This window comes from Bos mutus, chromosome 8 (genome assembly GCF_027580195.1).
Source record: "Bos mutus isolate GX-2022 chromosome 8, NWIPB_WYAK_1.1, whole genome shotgun sequence".
Classification (NCBI taxonomy): domain Eukaryota; kingdom Metazoa; phylum Chordata; class Mammalia; order Artiodactyla; family Bovidae; genus Bos; species Bos mutus.
The window spans coordinates 35,669,036-35,689,009 of NC_091624.1; the positions used below are offsets into that span (position 1 = coordinate 35,669,036).

Here is a 19,974-nt window from a genome sequence, read left to right on the forward strand (position 1 = left end):
TTCTTTTTTTGTTGTTGTATTCACTAGTTTGTTGTAAGTTTTAGATTCTACATGTAAGTGATACAGCATCTGTCTTTCTCTGTCTGACTCACTTACTATAATGCCCTCCAGGTCCATCCTTGTTGCTGCTGCAAATGGCAAAATTTTGTTCTTTTTTATGACCAAGTCGTATTCCGGCACCCCACTCCAGTACTCTTGCCTGGAAAATCCCATGGACGGAGGAGCCTGGTGGGCTGCAGTCCATGGGGTCGCAAAGAGTCGGACACGACTGAGCGACTTCACTTTCACTTTTCACTTTCCTGCATTGGAGAGGGAAATGACAACCCACTCCAGTGTTCTTGCCTGGAGAATCCCAGGGATGGGGGAGCCTGGCAGGCTGCCGTCTGTGGGGTTGCACAGTCGGACACAACTGAAGCGACTTAGCAGCAGCAGCAGTATTTCTTTGTGTATATATACCACATCTTTATCCATTCATCTGTTGATGGGCACTTAGGTAGCTTCCATACCTTGGCAATTGTAAATAAAGCTGCTATGAACATTGAGGTGCATGTATCTTTTCAAATTAGTTTTTCTTCCCAGATATGTACCCAGGAGTAGAATTGCTAGGTCATATAGTAGTTCTTTTTTAGTGTTTTGAGAAACCTCCACACTGTTTTCCACAGTGGCTGCAACCAATTTATATTCCCACCAACCGTGTATAAGAATTCACTTTTCTCCATATTCTCACCAACATTTGTTATTTGATGATAGCCCTTATGACAGGTGTGTATCACACTGTGGTTTTTTATTTGCGTTTCCCTGATGATTAGCAATGTTGAGCATCTATCTTCTCATATACCTGTTGGCCATATGGATTCTAGAGGGTCAGTTCTTCAAGAAACATTTGAGTTTCTATTTTATGAGGAATTCTGTAACTAAAAATGCTGTAATGTTTAATGGTGAAAATACAGCACAATTCATGATACTTATTTGGCAGCCACCATGGATTGGTTTAAGGGAAGAGTAGAAGAATGATAATGTCCATTAGACCCAAATAGCATAGTAAGATCTTAGAATATGACAAAGTCTAAGTTATACTATTTCATTTAAAATGAGTGATTTCTATTGTATTATATCTAGGAAGAACATGTTCTTTTCCAACTTGAAGAAGGGATTGAAGCTTTGGAAGCCGCAATTGAATACAAGAACGAAAGTATCCAGAGTCGCCAAAACTTGCTCAGAGCTTCATTTCAAAACCTCTCTCATAGTGAAGCAAATGTCTTAGAAAAACTAATTTGCCTGAGTCCTGTTGAGATTAGAGCTGTTCTTTTCAGATATTTCAATAAGGTTTGTTTTTCAGGGACAGAGGGTTTTCTTATAAGTAGGGATCAAGATGGGTATACAGCTCACATATATGAAGACTTTACAGTACTGAATGTTGTCATCTGAAATCTTTGTGCTTATCCAAGTATTGTAGGCCTAAATTCTAGTGAGGTTCTTAAAATTGAAGGGTTTCTTGAAAGGAGGACGCTTTTTGAAATAGTTTTAAAATCCAAAGAATTTAATCCAAGTATTCTTCAGGCACTATTAGTTGGATGTTTTCTAAATTTGGTTGTTCCTACTTAGCATTCATGAAAAAGCAAGGGACCCTCCAGGTTTGAGTTCCCTTTCCTTCATTGCTGGGTAGGGGTACCTGTACTTTCTCATCATACTCTATGAACTGAAATAGAGATGAAATGGTACATCAGTGACAAAGATAGTGATCGATTTTGGCATTAACCTGGGTGTGCTTAATATAAATTAAGATATTTTATACAGATTTGACAGTTCACTGATAGAGATGTTTCATAACACTGAAAATTATATCCATCTTTTCTCCAATGTCTTCTCTTAAGATATATATTATGAAATGTTAAGCAAGTAGATTACTTTTGCTCTCTGAAAAATATATTCAGTTTAAGATAATAGACAATTAATGAAAAATAAAACACTGAAGTTTTAAAATAAAGTTCTAATTCTGTGAGACAAGTGAAATAAAGATGAACAAATTAAGAGAAGTGTTATACACAGCCCTCCTCTTGGATAATGACTATCAGAAGTACACTTCTGTCATTGATGTGAGTGCATCCCATCACTGGGTGTTTGGAGGGCAGAAGTGATGGTGCATATTGTCTGAGGCTTTGATACAGATAACTCTTTTGTGGTGGTCTTAGTGCAAGGGCCAAGGTCAGTGGATTTTTCTGATCTTAAGAACCCTTTATAGAGATTAGTATTTTTCTGGAGAGAAGGTCTTTATGTTATTAACAATTACTGTGACACAGATATTGTCTGAAGTGTTTTTATATCAGTGCAAAGAGGAACCCACTGAACTAAAAGTAAAGTCTCAGGCCAAACTCTATTTATAGCTGAAAAAATTCTGTCACTTATTTATAACATTCACTTTGGAGTTAAAAATGAGAATTATCTAGATGTTACAAGAGTCTTTAGAATTCTTGATATTTTTTTAGACCGGGAAAATAGTTATAGGATTACAAATGTAAACTACAAAGATTATGTCTAAGAAATGATGGTGGGGTGATGGTTAGACCAACATTATATTTAAAATGAAGTTGTTACCAATTCAGAATCCCAACAAATTAAAAAAGTTTATTTTGTGGGTTTGTTACAAAGCATTTGCCTAGTTATACCATGGTGATTAAGGGCGTTCATCTTTATGAAGTCTAAGGAGAAGTAAATTAATCTATTATATTAGGCTGTCTAAGACAGTTAAAAGGTCAAAAAATGTCTTTGCTAGGTGGTTAATTTGCGAGAAGTTGAACGGAAACTAAAGTTACAGAATGAAGAAATTAAAATGAAAGTTCTGGAACGGGATAACATGGTTCGTGAGTTAGAATCTGCACTGGAACATCTGAAATTTCAGTGTGACCGGAGACTGATCCTCCAGCAAAAGGAACATGAGCAAAAAATGCAACTGCTGTTACATCATTTCAAAGGTAACTGCCCCTTCTCATCAGCTGTGTAAAGATGATGTAGAGGATGGGGATCAGGAGAGGAATTGGGTCAGTTAAAGCCTAACATGCATAAATAATTACTACTAACACGTGTTTTGTGCTTTGTGTGTTTGGGTCCACATGCTGGGATAGCCCTATGGACGTAAGGCACTTCATGCCTGAAATGCCATCTCGTCTGCCTGTCCCCAGCAACACACAGAGAACTGCTGCAATCCTGTTAGTTATTTGTCTAGTTACTGTGTAGGAATGTGGGATGACATCTGGCTTGGTGATATATAGCTGAAAAGGTCCCCATTTCTAGGATATAGAACCTTGATATTTAAGTCACTTTACCTTTATAAAATTAAAGTGATAGGTTCTGTAAGATGTCTGGTTATAGTTCTCCTTTTAGTTATATCATTAAAGATTATAGCTTAGGTCAAAATTAGTCTACCATCGATGGGCACATACTGTTCCTTAGCACACAGTAGTTTAGTTCAACTGTCAACTGTGGTGTGGAAAGACTTGTCATAGCAGTTGGTCTTCACAATACCTGGGCTTATGACTGGTACACAAACAGTTCCTATGGCAACAGAACCACTGCCTGGTGATACTTCAATGCCTGGAATACTTCAGTTCAGGCAGCTTAGCTGTTGAGTCTTCATTCTCATGAATCTAGAGCTGGAAATGTGGTAAAAGGGATCTGGAAGAAGCAACCCAAGTAAGCAGAAAATTGGAAAATCTATGCATTGGAGTGTTGAGGCAGTCTGCCTGTAAGTTAAATTTTATAACCAATTAATTAGCAACTAGTTGCCTGATGACAGGACTTCCTTGACTGGATTCCACAAGTTATTTCATTCAAACACGTGCTCTTTACATCGTGTTATTCTGTCTTACATCTCTAAAAGTGATATTTTAATAGAATTTTTAATATGTTTTTTCAAGTGATTGGCATTTTACAAAAAAGCTCATGCTTTAGCCAAATGAGAACATTTTAAAAATCATTCATTACTATAGCTGGGACACGTTTTTCATAACTAAGTTGTAACTGAAAATATTTATGTAGGAAACATTCTGTGCAAAATTCTTAAAGAGATGGGAATACTAGGCCACCTTACCTGTCTCCTGAGAAACCAATATGCAGGTCAAGAAGCAACAGTTAGAAGTGGACATGGAACAACAGACTGGTTCAAACTGAGAATGGAGTAAGTCAGGGGTGTATATTGTCACCCTGCTTATTTAACTTATATGCAGAGTACATCATGCAAAATGCTGGGTTGGATGAAGCACAAGCTGGAATCAAGATTGCTGGGAGGAATATCAACAGCTTCAGGTATGCAGATGATACCACTCTAATGGCAGAAAGTGAAGAGGAACTAAAGAGCCTCTTGGTGAGGATGAAAGAGGAGAGTGAAAAAGCTGGCTTAAAATGCAACATTCTAAAAACTAAGATCATGGCATCTGGTCCATCACTTCATGGCAAATAGGTGGGAAAACAATGGAAACAGTGACAGACTTTATTTTCTTGGGCTGCAAAATCACTGTGGATGGTGACTGCAGCCATGAAATTAAAAGACGCTTGCTCCTTGGAAGATAAGCTATGACAAACCTAAGCAGCTTATTGAAAAGCGGAGATAATTGCTTTGCTGACGAAGGGGTGGGTCCGTATAGTCAAAGCTATGATTCTTCCAGTAGTCACAAATGGATGTGTGAGTTGGACCATAAAGAAGGCTGAGTGCCAAAGAACTGATGCTTTTGAATTGTGGTGCTGGCAAAGACTCTCAAGAGTCCCTTGGACAGCAAGGAGATCAATCCTAAAGGAAATCAACCCTGAATATTAATTGTAAGAAATGATACTGAAGCTGAAGCTCCAGTACTTTGGCCACCTGATGCAGAGCTGACTCATTGGAAAAGACCCTGACACTGGAAAGATTGAAGGCAAAAAAAGAAGGGGGTGACAGAGAATGAGATGGTTTGATGGCATCACTGATTTAACAGACATGACTTTGAGCAAACTCTAGGAGACAGTAAAGGACAGGAAGCCCGCATGCTACAGTTTATAGTGTCGCAAAGAGTCGGACACAACTGAGCAACTGAGCTCAGGACCATTTTCTAGATTTACCAGTAGGAGAGGGTAGGTCTGAAGATCAATAAACTGAATTTTACTTGTTGTAGAACATAACTCAAAGGGAACTGTTGTAAACATTACTAAATATTAATTAGAAGTTTTAAGTTATATTGTGGCATAAACTAGAGGTTTACTTATGGCTTTTTCCCCACTTCTCTTTTTCTGGTGGTTTTTCCTTTGTAATTTAATCTTTCAGCCTCTTCTGACAGGTTTCTGGTTTTTCTGGTTGTATATTTCTTTTTTATTTTTCAATTTCCTTGGCCATGCCACAAGGCATGTAGGATCTTAGTTCCCTGACAAGGAATGGAACCCACGCCCAGTCTTTTTTTCCTTAAAGCATTGCATTTATTTAAAAAATTAATCTATTTATTTATTTTTGGTTGCACTGAGTTTTTGTTGCTGCACGGGCTTTCTCTAGTTGCGAAGATTAGGGGCTACTCTTCATTGCGACGTGGCAGGCTTCTCATCACGAGGGCTCCTGCTGTTGTGGAGCAGAGGCTGTAGGTGCAGGAGCTGCAGTAGTCGCAGCACACCAGCTCAGCAGTGGCAGCTGATAGGCTCCAGAGCACGTGCTCAGAAGTTGTGGTGCATGGTGTTAGTTGCTCCTCAGCATGTGGAATCTTCCTGGACCAAAGATTGAACCCTCGTCCCCTGCATTGGCAGGTGGATTCCTGTCTACTGTGCTACCAGGGAAGTTCCCTGGTCATATATTTCTTGGGCCTATAAACCTTAGGCTTATGACTTTTATATATCCACAGTTCCTGATACAAACGTTTAAGACACTGATGCAGCTGGACAGGGTTCCAAATGTAGACCTTACTTCTGATGTTCTGAGGATAAATTTAGTTAGTAACCACTCAAAAAGTGCTTATGAATCATGAAAAATACGTAGTTTTAGGGGTTAGGATGGGGAAGGGCTCATCCTACTTTGAAAACATTTTACAGGCAGAAGAATCCATATTGTAGCTGAAAACAAATCCATTCAAGGAACAGACACCTGTAACATACTTCTCATCCTTTAAATAGAGTCTGGGAGCGCTGTTAGGATTTTCAGTCATTTATTTTAAACTGATTTTAAATGTAAATTTCTGTTTTATAGAGCGAGATGGGGAAGGCATTGTGGAAACTTTAAAAAATTATGAAGATAAAATCCATCAGCTGGAAAGAGATCTATATTTCTATAAGAAAACCAGCAGAGATCTGAAGAAGAAACTCAAGGAACTGGTAGGGGAAGCAATTCGGCGGCAACTACTACCATCAGAAAGTAAGAGATTTAGCATTACCTGTTGCGCCAACACCATAGCACGGTTTGCCGTGGAGCCTCTCCCAACTGATTGGATTATTTAGAATTCTGTCTCTGTAACAAAAATAGTTGTCTAGTCTATGTGTAAGACAGAACCACTGGATAAAAGAATAAAAAAACAAATGTATATGTATGTAGGAAATGATCATTTACTGGATTGTCTACCATGTACCAGGGGTTCCTATATTTTCTGCTGCTGCTGCTGCTAAGTCGCTTCAGTCGTGCCGACTCTGTGCGACCCCATAGACAGCAGCCCACCAGGCTCCCCCGTCCCTGGGATTCTCCAGGCAAGAACACTGAAGTGGGTTGCCATTTCCTTTTCCAGTGCATGAAAGTGAAAAGTGAAAGTGAAGTCGCTCAGTCGTGTCCGACTCTTAGCAACCCCATGGACTGCCGCCTACCAGGCTCCTCCATCCATGGGATTTTCCAGGCAAGAATACTGGAGTGGGGTGCCATTGCCTTCTCTGACTCATTAAAATTCTTAAAATAACCCTAAATATAGGATAGCTGTTTTTTTCCTGTTTTATAGGAAATGAAGCCTTCTGATTATCATAAAAAAGTAAAATAAATAGAGAATAACAAAAGTAAAGGTAAAATAATATCCTATGTATTTCTAAGATCACTCACGTTTTTCATATTGTGACCTCTGGAAATTCAAAAATATAATAAAACCATTGTTGAGACCAGGATGTTTTCTTGCATAATTATATGTAGATATGTAGAAACACCACCTTCCTCAATGAAATGATAAAACATGACAAAGAACTTTGCAAAAGCAAAAACTGCCATGAAGGTGATATATCTATGATTAAAACATATTGTCTTTAAGCCCACCAGTAGAGAGCAACCCATATCTCTAAAATAATATATTCTCTTTTTATGAAAGAATTAGCCTTCCTTTAGAGAAAGTATTCTTCTAATAAGTTAAGTACGGTTTTGAAAGTTGACTTTACAGTCTTTTTTAGGAACACAGCTATTTTGTACCTGTAAACTTGGGTTGTTAAAAAAATTCGTTCAGGTTTTTCTGTACCAGCTTATGAAAAAACCCGAACAAACTTTTTGCCCAACCCAGTACTTAAAGATGATTACAAGAGGTAAAGAGTACACCTGAAACTAATATAATGTTACATATCAATTATATTTCAACTTAAAAAGATAATTATAAAAACTGAAACCATAAAAAATAGAGTCCAGTAGAGAATGATACATGTGTACAATGAAAAGATGTGTGCTGAATATATAATGTAAGCAGAATTAACAGTGTTAAATCTTAAAACTCAGTAATATTTTATTTTTCTGTTGCTGTTATTTTATTTTTTAAATTAATTTATTTATTTTAATTGGAGGCTAGTTACTTTATAATATTGTGGTGGTTTTTGCCATACATTGACATGAATCAGCCATGGGTGTACATGTATTCCCCATCCTGAACCCACCTCCCACCTCCCTCCCCATCCCATCCGTCAGGGTCAATCCAGTGCACCAGCCCAGAGCACACTGTCTCATGCATTGAATCTGGACTGGAGATGTATTTCACATATGATAATATACATGGTTTCAGTGCTGTTCTCTCAGTTCATCTCACCCTCGCCTTCTCCCACAGAGTCTAAAAGTCTGTTCTTTACATCTGTGTCTCTTATGCTGTCTCACATATAGGGTCATCATTACCATCTTTCTAAATTCCATATACATGCATTAATATAATGTATTAGTGTTTTTCTTTCTGACTTACTTCACTCTGTATAATAGGCTCCAGTTTCATCCACCTCATTAGGACTGATTCAAATGCATTCTTTTTAATAGCTGAGTAATACTCCATTGTGTATATGTACCACAGCTTTCTTATTCATTCATCTACTGATAGACATCTAGGTTGCTTCCATGTCCTGGCTATTGTAAACAGTGCTGCAATGAACATTGGGGTACATGTGTCTCAAATTTCAATTCTGGTTTCCTCAGTGTGTATGCCCAGCTGTGGGATTGCTGGGTCATAAGGCAGTTCTATTTCCAGTTTTTTAAGGAATCTCCACCCCGTTCTCCATAGTGGCTGCACTAGTTTGCATTCCCACCAACAGTGTAAGAGGGTTCCCTTTTCTCCACACCCTCTCCAGCATTTATTGTTTGTAGACTTTTTGATAGTGGCCATTCTGACCAGCGTGAGATGGTACCTGATTGTGGTTAAAACTCAGTAATATTTTAGAAGAGTAGTTCTAATGCTACATTATATTTATTGTAGGTATCATTTATAGGCATTTATATCATTTATAGGCATTTTCCCAAACAGTTCTATTTAGTCCTAAACTCAGTAAGCCGGTATATGCTAACCCCATTTTTAGATGTGGAAATTAAAGCTTAGCGTGGCCCAGTGACTCCAAAATAGACCAGTAAATGGAACATGGTCGGAGGTCCCTAGTCTTCTAACTCCTGGTTCTGTGTTCTAGTAAAAAGCCATTTTAGGATAGAGATGTAATACAAACATAACCAATTCTGCCAAAGAGACCAACCTTTCTGATTTCAGGGTAGTAATACAGAGGTATTTACTCATATAACTAAAACATTTACTTGAAATTCTGCCTGTGACATATAGCTGAACCTTTTACTTGAAATGCTATCTGCAAAAAATTAAAGTGTAAACAGATATTAAGTAGGGAACAAAGCAATTAGCGTAACCCCATATGGCACCCCACTCCAGTACTCTTGCCTGGAAAATCCCATGGACAGAGGAGCCTGGTAGGCTGCAGTCCATGGGGTCGCTAAGAGTCGGACACGACTGAGCGACTTCACTTTCACTTTTCTCTTTTCATGCACTGGAGAAGGAAATGGCAACCCACTCCAGTATTTCTGCATGGAGAATCCCAGGGACGACGGAGCCTGGTGGGCTGCCGTCTGTGGGGTTGCACAGAGTCGGACACAATTATACTTTCAAATTTTGGATATCTAAAATTAGCTGTTTACTGTTTAAATGGCCCATTTTTATACTCCTGAGTCCACTAAACATCTCTTAAAATGACAGTGTGGTATATGGTGGTAAACAGGCTTAAAAAACCTAGATCTTCATCATGCTCTTTAATGAAACAAACACAAAAAGGTGAAAAAAAAAGTTAAATAATCTTGGAGATGTATAAAGTGAGGATAACTCATATCTTACCAACTTACCTGGGAAGTCTAGTCTTTTTTTTTTGACCTTGTAACTTGCAGGATCCTAGTTCCCTGACCAGGAATCAAACCCAGGCCCCTGGCATTGGAAACTCAAAGTCCTAACCACTGGACTACCAGGGAATTCCTGGAGGTAGACGTCTTAATGATGTTGAAGACGTTATCTCAGCTAATTTGCTATTTCCCCTAGAACTATCTTAAATATCTTTATTTTTAGCTATAAAAAATAATATATAGTCATTATAGAAAACTTTGAAAATATAGGAAAAAAATCAGAAAAAATCACCCACAATCCTACCCAAAACTATTAATATTTCAGCATAATTCTTTTCAGTTATCTCCTTATGCTTTAAGAAAATTCATTTGAATTCATATTGGTGAAATAGCTTGTACTATATCCTATTTCAAAATGCTGCTCTAATATAATGGAACCCTTCTCCACATTCCAACATGCCAGAGGCTGTTCACCTTGGAGACCTGCTGCAGATACGGGTATGGCCTGGCATGAGATGTTTTAAATGAGACCGTTTGAATTATAAAATATAGCTGTTTAAATATTATCAAATTTTGAATTCCCTAACATCACTTCATGGGAAATAGATGGGGAAACAGTGGAAACAGTGTCAGACTTTATCTTTTGGGGCTCCAAAATCACTGCAGATGGTGATTGCAGCCATGAAATTAAAAGACGCTTACTCCTTGGAAGAAAAGTTATGACCAACCTAGATAGCATATTCAAAAGCAGAGACATTACTTTGCCCACAAAGGTCCGTCTAGTCAAGGCTATGGTTTTTCCAGTGGTCATGTATGGATGTGAGAGTTGGACTGTGAAGAAAGCTGAGCGCCAAAGAATTGATGCTTTTGGTGTTGGAGAAGACTCTCTAGAGTCCCTTGGACTGCAAGATCCAACCAGTCCATTCTAAAGGAGATCAGTCCTGGGTGTTCTTTGGAAGGAATGATGCTAAAGCTGAAACTCCAGTACTTTGGCCACTTCATGTGAAGAGTTGACTCACTGGAAAAAACTCTGATGCTGGGAGGGATTGGGGGCAGGAGTAAAAGGGGATGACAGAGGATGAGATGGCTGGATGGCATCACTGACTCGATGGAGGTGAGTTTGAGTGAACTCTGGGAGATGGTGATGGACAGGGAGGCCTGGCATGCTGCGATTCATGGGGTCGCAAAGAGTTGGACATGACTGAGCAACTGAACTGAACTGAACTGAAGCTATAGAGAGTTTTTTTTTTTAAGCTCTTTTTTAAAATAAAAATTTATTTTAATTGGAGGCTAATTACTTTACAGTATTGTATTGGTTTTGCCATACATTGACATGAATCCGCCATGGGTGTACATGTGTTCACCATCCTGAACCACCCCCACCTCCCTCCCATCCCATCCCTCTGGGTCATCCCAGTGCTCCAGCCCCGAGTATCCTGTATTATGCGTCAAACCTGGACTGGCGATTCATTTCACATATGATAATATACATGTTTCAATGCCATTCTCCCAAATCATCCCACCCTTGCCCTCTCCCACAGAGTCCAAAAGACTGTTCTATACATCTGTGTCTCTTTTGCTATCTCACATACAGGGTTATCATTACCATCTTTCTAAATTCCATATATATGCTTTATTATACTATTTTGGTGTTTTTCTTTCTGACTTACTTCACTCTGTATAATAGGCTCCAGTTTTATCCACCTCATTAGAACTGATCTAAATGTATTCTTTTTAATGGCTGAGTAATACTCCATTGTGTATTTGTACCACAGCTTTTTTATCCATTCGTCTGCTGATGGACATCTAGGTTGCTTCCATGTCCTGGCTATTATAAACAGTGCTGTGATTAACATTGGGGGACACGTGTCTCTTTCAGTTCTGGTTTCCTTGGTGTGTATGCCCAGCTGTGGGATTGCTGGGTCATAGGGCAGTTCTATTTCCAGTTTTTTAAGGAATCTCCACACTGTTCTCCATAGTGGCTGCACTAGTTTGCATTCCCACCAACAGTGTAAGAGGGTTCCCTTTTCTCCACACCTTCTCCAGCATCTATTGCTTGTAGACTTTTGGATAGCAGCCATTCTGACTGGAGTGAAATATGGTACCTTATTGTGGTTTTGATTTGCATTTCTCTGATAATGAGTGATGTTGAGCATCTTTTCATATGTTTGTTATCCATCTGTATATCTTCTTTGGAGAAATGTCTGTTTAGTTCTTTGGCCCATTTTTTGATTGGGTCTTTTTTTTTTTTCTGGAATTGAGCTGCAGGAGTTGCTTGTATATTTTTGAGATTAGTTGTCAGTTGCTTCATTTGCTATTATTTTCTCCCATTCTGAAGGCTGTCTTTTCACCTTGCTTATAGTTTCCTTTGTTGTGCAGAAGCTTTTAAGGTTAATTAGGTCCCATTTGTTTATTTTTGCTTTTATTTCCAGTATTTTGGGAGGTGGGTCATAGAGGATCCTACTGTGATTTATGTCAGAGAGTGTTTTGCCTATGTTCTCCTCTAGGAGTTTTATAGTTTCTGGTCTTAAATTTAGATCTGTAATCCATTTTGAGTTTATTTTTGTGTATGGTGTTAGAAAGTGTTCTAGTTTCATTCTTTTACAACTGGTTGACCAGTTTTCCCAGCACCACTTGTATATTCTTGCCTCCTTTGTCAAAGATAGGTGTCCATAGGTGCGTGGGTTTATCTCTGGGCTTTCTATTTTGTTCCATTGATCTATTGTGCCAGTACCATACTGTCTTGATGACTGTGGCTTTGTAGTAGAGCCTGAAGTCAGGCAGGTTGATTCCTCCAGTTCCATTCTTCTGTCTCAAGATGTTTTGGCTATTCGAGGTTTTTTGTATTTCCATACAAATTGTGAAATTATTTGTTCTAGCTCTGTGAAAAATACCGTTGGTAGCTTGATAGGGATTGCATTGAATCTATAGGTTGCTTTGGGTAGTATACTCATTTTCACTATATTGATTCTTCCAATCCATAAACATGGTATATTTCTCCATCTATTAGTGTCCTCTTTGATTTCTTTCACCAGTGTTTTATAATTTTCTACATATAGGTCTTTTGTTTCTTTAGGTAGATATATTCCTAAGTATTTTATTCTTTTCATTGCAATGGTGAATGGAATTGTTTCCTTAATTTCTCTTTCTATTTTCTCATTATTAGTGTATAGGAATGCAAGGAATTTCTGTGTGTTGATTTTCTATCCTGCAACTTTACTATATTCATTGATTAGCTCTAGTAATTTTCTGATGGAGTCTTTAGCGTTTTCTATGTAGAGGATCATGTCATCTGCAAACAGTGAGTTTTCTTCTTTTCCAATTTGGATTCCTTTTATTTCTTTTTCTGCTCTTTTTGCTGTGGCCAAAACTTCCAAAACTATGTTGACTAGTAGTGGTGAGAGTGGGCACCCTTGTCTTGTTCCTGAGTTTAGGGGAAATGCTTTCAACTTTTCACCATTGAGGATAATGTTTGCTGTGGGTTTGTCATGTATGGCTTTTATTATGTTGAGGTATGTTCCTTCTATGTCTGCTTTCTGGAGGGTTTTTATCATAAATGGATGTTGAATTTTGTCAAAGGCTTTCTCTGCATCTATTGAGATAATCATATGGCTTTTATTTTTCAATTTGTTAATGTGGTGTATTACATTGATTGATTTGTGGATATTGAAGAATCCTTGCATCCCTGGGATAAAGCCCACTTGGTCATGATATATGATCTTTTTAATGTGTTGTTGGATTCTGATTGCTAGAATTTTGTTAAGGATTTTTGCATCTATGTTCATCAGTGATATTGGCCATCAGTGATATTTAGTTTTTTTGTGTGTGGCATCTTTGTCAGGTTTTGGTATCACAGAAGAAATCAAAATATGCATAGAAATGAATGAAAATGAAAACACAACCCAAAACCTGTGGGACACTGTAAAAGCAGTGCTAAGGGGAAGGTTCATAGCAATACAGACATACCTCAAGAAACAAGAAAAAAGTCAAATAACCTAACTCTACACCTAAAGCAAGTAGAAAATGAAGAAATGAAGAACCCCAGGGTTAGTAGAAGGAAAGAAATCTTAAAAATTAGGGCAGAAATAAATGCAAAAGAAACAAAAGAGATCATAGCAAAAATCAACAAAGCCAAAAGCTGGTTCTTTGAGAGGATAAATGAAATTGACAAACCATTAAGCAGACTCATCAAGAAACAAAGGGAGAAAAATCAAATCAATAAAATTAGAAATGAAAATGGAGAGATCACAACAGACAACACAGAAATACAAAGGATCATAAGAGACTACTGTCAGCAATTATATGCCAATAAAATGGACAACTTGGAAAAAATGGACAAATTCTTAGAAAAGTACAACTTTCCAAAACTGAACCAGGAAGAAATAGAAAATCTTAACAGACCCATCACAAGCACGGAAATTGGAACTGTAATCAGAAATCTTCCAGCAAACAAAAGCCCAGGACCAGATGGCTTCACAGCTGAATTCTACCAAAAATTTAGAGAAGAGCTAACACCTATCCTACTCAAACTCTTCCAGAAAATTGCAGAGGAAGGTAAAATTCCAAACATTCTATGAGGCCACCATCACCCTAATACTAAAACCTGACAGAGATGCCACAAAAAAAGAGAGTTATATATATATAACTCTCTCTATATATATAAACTATATGAATGAAGTATTACCTGCTTAATAATCAGTATCTTAGTTAACACATAACTGTTTTACTATTCAGTTGATTGGGTTTCAGTAGTCATCTTTTCATTGCCTGCCTGCCAGACTTTATATGCTTTGAATATTTTTAGTATTTCCAAGTAGCAAAGAATTACTCTTTTGACTAAAATATCTTGGTTACTTCTTCATCATGCTTCTGGCTCAGTGCATCTGTTTTCTAACATTTTGTGAGGATAAAATCAGTTAATATGGACATGCAATCTATGTACTTGTTTAACTATTTAAAATTATCCTTGTATCAGTTAATTAATTTAAATGTCACCCATTAATTAAAAATCTAATAGGCTTAGCTATGAGTGATGGAGAACCTAAAGCTGAATGGAACTCAGGTCCTTGTCAGAGAGCTGATAGTCTTATGGTGTGTTCAGTTGTAAACTAGAGCAGAGCCAGTAAATGATTGACCAGAGGTTAAAGTCTAAGGACCATAGTCTTCCTCAGTGGGCCTAAGGTGGGCTTCATGGAAGAGATGGCCACCCTGGTGCAATTGATATTGACAGAGTATCGTCATATCAATTTAAGTCACTTATAAAACTGTATGTGTTAGGATATTAGAGTCAGAAGATCTGGTTGGTATTCTAATTTCTTTTACTGCCTGTGTAATTATGGATGAGTTAAATCTTTTGTTTAGTCTGTTCCATTAGTGGTCAAATTCTGGAAGAGGGAAACTGTATTGTGAGGAATCTAAGTGGGCTTGGGAGTGAACATTTCCAATGAACCCATCTCTGCCCTTTCTCTTACAATCTTTAAAAACTAAGATGCCAGGCTTCCTCTGCCAAATACTATGACCTGAGCATCAGGATTTCTTTTTTCATTGAAATATAGTTGATTTACAATATTGTGTTAGTTTCAGGTGTACAGTAAAGTGATCCAGATACACACACACACACACACACACACACACACACACACTTCCCTGATAGCTCAGTTGGTAAAGAATCCATCTGCAATGCAGGAGACCCCAGTTCGATTCCTGGGTCGGGACAATCTGCTGGAGAAAGGGATAGGCTACCCACTCCAGTATTCTGGCCTGGAGAATTCCATGGACTGTATAGTCCATGGGGTCGCAAAGAGTCAGACACAATTGAGTGACTTTCACCTATCACTTATATACACACACACACACTCTTTTTCAGATTCCTTCCCGTTATAGGTTATTAGGCATCAGGACTTTTAAAAGTTTCCAGGTGACACTAATGTGCAGCAAATTTTGGAAGCCACTGTGATCAACTTTGTACCTACTAATTCCATTTGAGGATCTATGTCATTAGACAGTTCGGGTTTTTTGTTTTTGAGAACTTTAAAAACTAGAAAATCAATCCTTTTTTTTTCAATTGAGGTAGAGTTGATGTATGATGTTAGTTTCAGGTGTACAACAGAGTTATTCACAATTCTTAAAGGTTATATAGAAAATCAACTATATTTTAAACCTAAAATCAATTATATTTAAAACCTATATACAAACTAAAATGGCTGCAGGAGCCAGGAAGCCAGAGTGAGCAGTGGGGCTACAACAGCCATCCACACTGGCAGGGGCAGCTCTGCTCCGGCTGCTGTTGCTAGGCAGAAATTGTCAGTTTCTCTCCTTTTTCTATAAAATCCGGAAATCTGTATTTTTATGTGAAACTTTCCACTTTTTAAATTTTCCATCACATATTATTTTATAGGCTAAGTAAAACAATTCTGTGGGCCAGATTTGGCTTTGGAGCTGCCAGTGTGCACCTTCTGTTTTTAAACTTGATATACACAGGACCAGAAGTGTACTAATTGCACCATCAACATATGTTACAGTTGGCATTTTTCTTTGCGTTAGGTCTAGTACCTATATGGACTTCCTTTAAGTTTTGTCTTTGATATTAGATGATTCTGTGATTTGACGGCCTCAAGCTTTGCTATCTTCACTCACTCCTATCACTCATTCCAGCACGATGGTCCCCTCTGAGGGGTATGCTGTCATTTCCATTTTGATGCTGGGAGCTGTGGTATGTACCCCAGAGTACACTCAGATGGAAGAACCCTGCTCTCTTGATTGGAGTCCCAACCCAGACTAGATTTTCACACATATATGCCAAGTCCAAAGATTCCCTGGAAATATGACCAGGATTTGGGACGTAATCCACCAGTGGCAAGCCCAGCAGAGGCAGGTGTGCAAGGGCTCCACAGAGGCCGAAAGCACTCCTATGTTTCTATGGGTGCCAAAATCTCTAGAAAACTCTTTCAGTTTTGTTCCATTAATAAAGAATTCTGAGTTATTCACATGCAAATGCCTCTAAGTGAAATAATCTATTTTTACACTTAAGTCACTTAACAACACAAGCTGGAAGACATAATTTATATTGCACGATATACTATGGTTAAAATACCTGTTTTAAAGGAAACCTCTAATTATTTTTCTGCTTTTTTGATTACTTTTAGATCATGATGCTGGAGATGGAGTTCAGAACCCAGAAAAAGCCGGCATGGTTTCAGAAGAATTAAAATGGGCATCCAGAACTGAAAGTATGAAATTAAGTGGAAGGGAAAGACCATTAGACAGTTCCACAAGCAGTTTAAGAACACAACCAAATCCTCAGAAGCTCTGGGAAGATGGCCCAGAATTAGCTCCAATGTATAGCTCTGTAGCACCCACTAGTGGGCATTTGTTAAGCAATGAGGACAAAACCGAAATAGATGAAAATCAGTTTACAAAATCTAACAGTCGACCATCATCCCACATTCAGCCAGTCGGAAATGTGGGACAGCTGCATGGTGTCACACCTGTAAAGTTGTGTCGCAAAGAGTTACGCCAGATTTCTGCCTTGGAACTATCATTACGACGTTCCAATCTTGGAGTTGCGGTTGGATCTATGACTGCTGATTCCCTTGAAGTAGCTAGGAAAGTGAGTGACTTAAAAACTTAGGCATTTGATAAGAAAAACTTTAATTTAGAAGATGTGTAAAATTCCTTTTTCTAACCTGTTAAAAAAGTTTAAGTTCACTAGCTCTTCTCTCAGGATAAAGAAGGGGAGGAAGGAATCCTTTTGTATACTGTGAATGTGTGTTTTCTTCCAAGATTTGTTTGCTCTAAATATTATTATATAATATAAACTTCAGTTTGGAATTAAGAACTAAATACTGATTTGCCCAACAAATACAGTTTGTACATTTTCATATTTTTCAATCACAGAAAATATCCCATTTTACTATTTTGTTACTTATGTTATTTTTGTTACTTTTCCAAACTTTCACTTGTAAAATAAAGCTTTTTCTTAAACTAATTAATGTTTGAGTGGAACAGCAGCAAAACCACCCTGATTTACGGAAATCTGCTCTGTTAGAGTAACGCACTTTCTTACTGACTCCAATTTTTCTTATCTGATGCTGCTAATTTTTTCTTTTGTTCTTTCCTCGGTTGCTATCAACGCTGACCATCTTACCTGGCACCCAAACTGTTGCCCTGTGCTCAAAGACTTCTAATTTCTAGCCCCTAGGGAGTAGGATTCCTTGGTCCCACTGGTAAAAACCAGTTCTTATAGGAAAAGAAAATCAAACGAAAACTAACTTCTAAATTGGTGAATAGTTTTTATATCTCTAAAGTATGGTATTAAAAATAATTTAAATTATGGATTAAATAGATTTCTGTGGACTTACCTGGGAATGGAACCATAATATATAATATCAGCCAATTAGAAACTGCTTTATCCAGCAAATTTACAAACAAAGTTAGAAATTTTATTTGTAACAGGGACTATTTGAAGCCAGACTGGTTTTAAGCCAGGTTTTTTTTTTTTTTTTTTTGCCTTTGTTCGTATGATATATACTTAATATATACCATATATAATGTGTGATATATGTGTATTGTTTTGCTAAGTTATGTCCAACTCTTTTGTGACCCAATGGACTGTAGCCCACCAGGTTCCATTGTCCATGAGATTTCTAGGCAAGAATACTGGAGGGGTTGCCATTTCCTTCTCCAGGGGATCTTCCTGACCCAGGGATTGAACCCACATTTCCTGCACTGGCAGGCAGAATCTTTACCACTGAGCCACAGAGAAGCCTGATATGTGTATAAAATGGCACAAGGCCAGGTCTTAAAAAAGCATATCAATCATATATTTAATAAGTACAGGTTTATTAATGAAGGTCTTAATTTTAAATTCCTTATAAGATTAATATTTAGAAATAATTCATATAAGAATGTATTTTGACTTTGGAATTCTACTGCCTGCCCAAGAAATTGACACATACTTGTTTTACCTGTGGAAATATAAATGCATTTTCTAAAAGCCAGCTCACTAACAAAACAATAAAATTTATATTAAACCAGCAATGAGTAGATTTAATAATACAAGTGTGAACTGACTTCTAAATAACAAATATATAATTTTTCCCCTTTTTGTTTAAACATATATCCTTTATATGCTATGATGGATTTCATGTAAATACTCAAACACACATATGTTAAGAATGTCCTGAATAATATATTCTAGGAATGAAACTTCTGTCTTTCTATTTAGTCAGTGCACTTACAAAAGAAAAAAAAAAATTTAAGGCACCTCCCCAAAAGCAAGTACAATTTTTCTTACATATACCGCTAATAAATTTTACTCTTATTTCACATGCTGTCCTTAAGTCTGAACATTTTGTCATTGTGTTTGCCTTTTTGGATGTGTATGAAATATGTGGGGGGTTTTTTGTTCATTATATTTTTTCCACCTATAACAGCGTTTGGAAAGAAACATATTTGCCTCCATAAAGTACAAGTTCCTTCCCTAACTCCAGAGTGTTGTAGATAATGGAGTTGGAGAACTCTGTGAATATGGGAACCGTGAGTAGCAAGAACATCAATCAGTGAAGGTGCTTTTGTGCTTTAATGTTTGTTTTCTTTTACTAATGTTTTTTCCCCCTTAGTTCTTCATATCTTCATGAAGTCAGGGTCCAAGAAGTCAGCAAAAAAAAAAAAAAAATATATATATATATATATATATATGATCTTCTGTAATGTGGACTTGATTGCCATTGGCTTGTTTGTAACAGCCCAGGTCAATAAAGTGATAAATGCTAATTTAAGGATGGGCGTCTTATATTTTAAAACAAAGGGTCTTATACAGAGTCTTAGAATGAATTGCTAAGGGGTCAAGTCCTTAATGGGATTTTGGTTCTGTAGGCACAAATTCTTACACATTAAATGACATGACATATGTCATTAAAGTATGACATGTTTTGCTCTTTCATTTATTTCCTTAGGCACATACTTAAGATTTTTATAAAACACTGGAGTATTAATAATGAAAGTTCATTGTCCACTCATGTACATAATTCCTCTCTCAACTTCACTGGAATCTTTTAAAGTACTCATGTGTATTTCACATTTATAGATATACCAGGCTCCCTTGACTAGTACTGATAAAACATTTATATTTTCAAAAATTGAGAGTGAAGCTGAGTGAGATCCTTCCATGATAAATACTTCAAATGCATTGGGTATGCAGTATTTTGAGCTCATCTGGGCAGTAGTGTTCAAAGAGTGTGTATGGGAGCATCAGTCTAATGGGAGAAGTATTTTATTGCTGTCATTGTTTCCCTGATGCTGATAATAAAAAAGTAGACTGACTTTTAATAAGTTTTATTGGTTTTAAATTCTCTCCAAATAATGCACCCCTCAGTGCTTGCAACAGGGGTGCCTACTTCCATTCCTTGCTTTGGAATGCAGAG

At 37.4% G+C, this 19,974-nt stretch overlaps 1 protein-coding gene across 6 annotated transcripts in view; it reads left to right on the forward strand.

Moving 5' to 3' along the window:
• The window catches only part of KIF27 (kinesin family member 27), a 94,093-nt gene extending 75,216 nt beyond the window's left edge, over positions 1 to 18,877 (forward strand). For all 6 annotated transcript variants that reach the window (XM_070375410.1, XM_070375414.1, XM_070375411.1 and 3 more), the window contains 4 exons: positions 1,120 to 1,326; positions 2,774 to 2,972; positions 6,197 to 6,361; positions 16,696 to 18,877. In XM_070375410.1, the coding sequence (XP_070231511.1) occupies positions 1,120 to 1,326; positions 2,774 to 2,972; positions 6,197 to 6,361; positions 16,696 to 17,180 (1,056 nt within the window). In that variant the 3' untranslated portion in view covers positions 17,181 to 18,877. The remainder of the gene's footprint in view (positions 1 to 1,119; positions 1,327 to 2,773; positions 2,973 to 6,196; positions 6,362 to 16,695) is intronic.
• Positions 18,878 to 19,974: the final 1,097 nt, after the last annotated feature.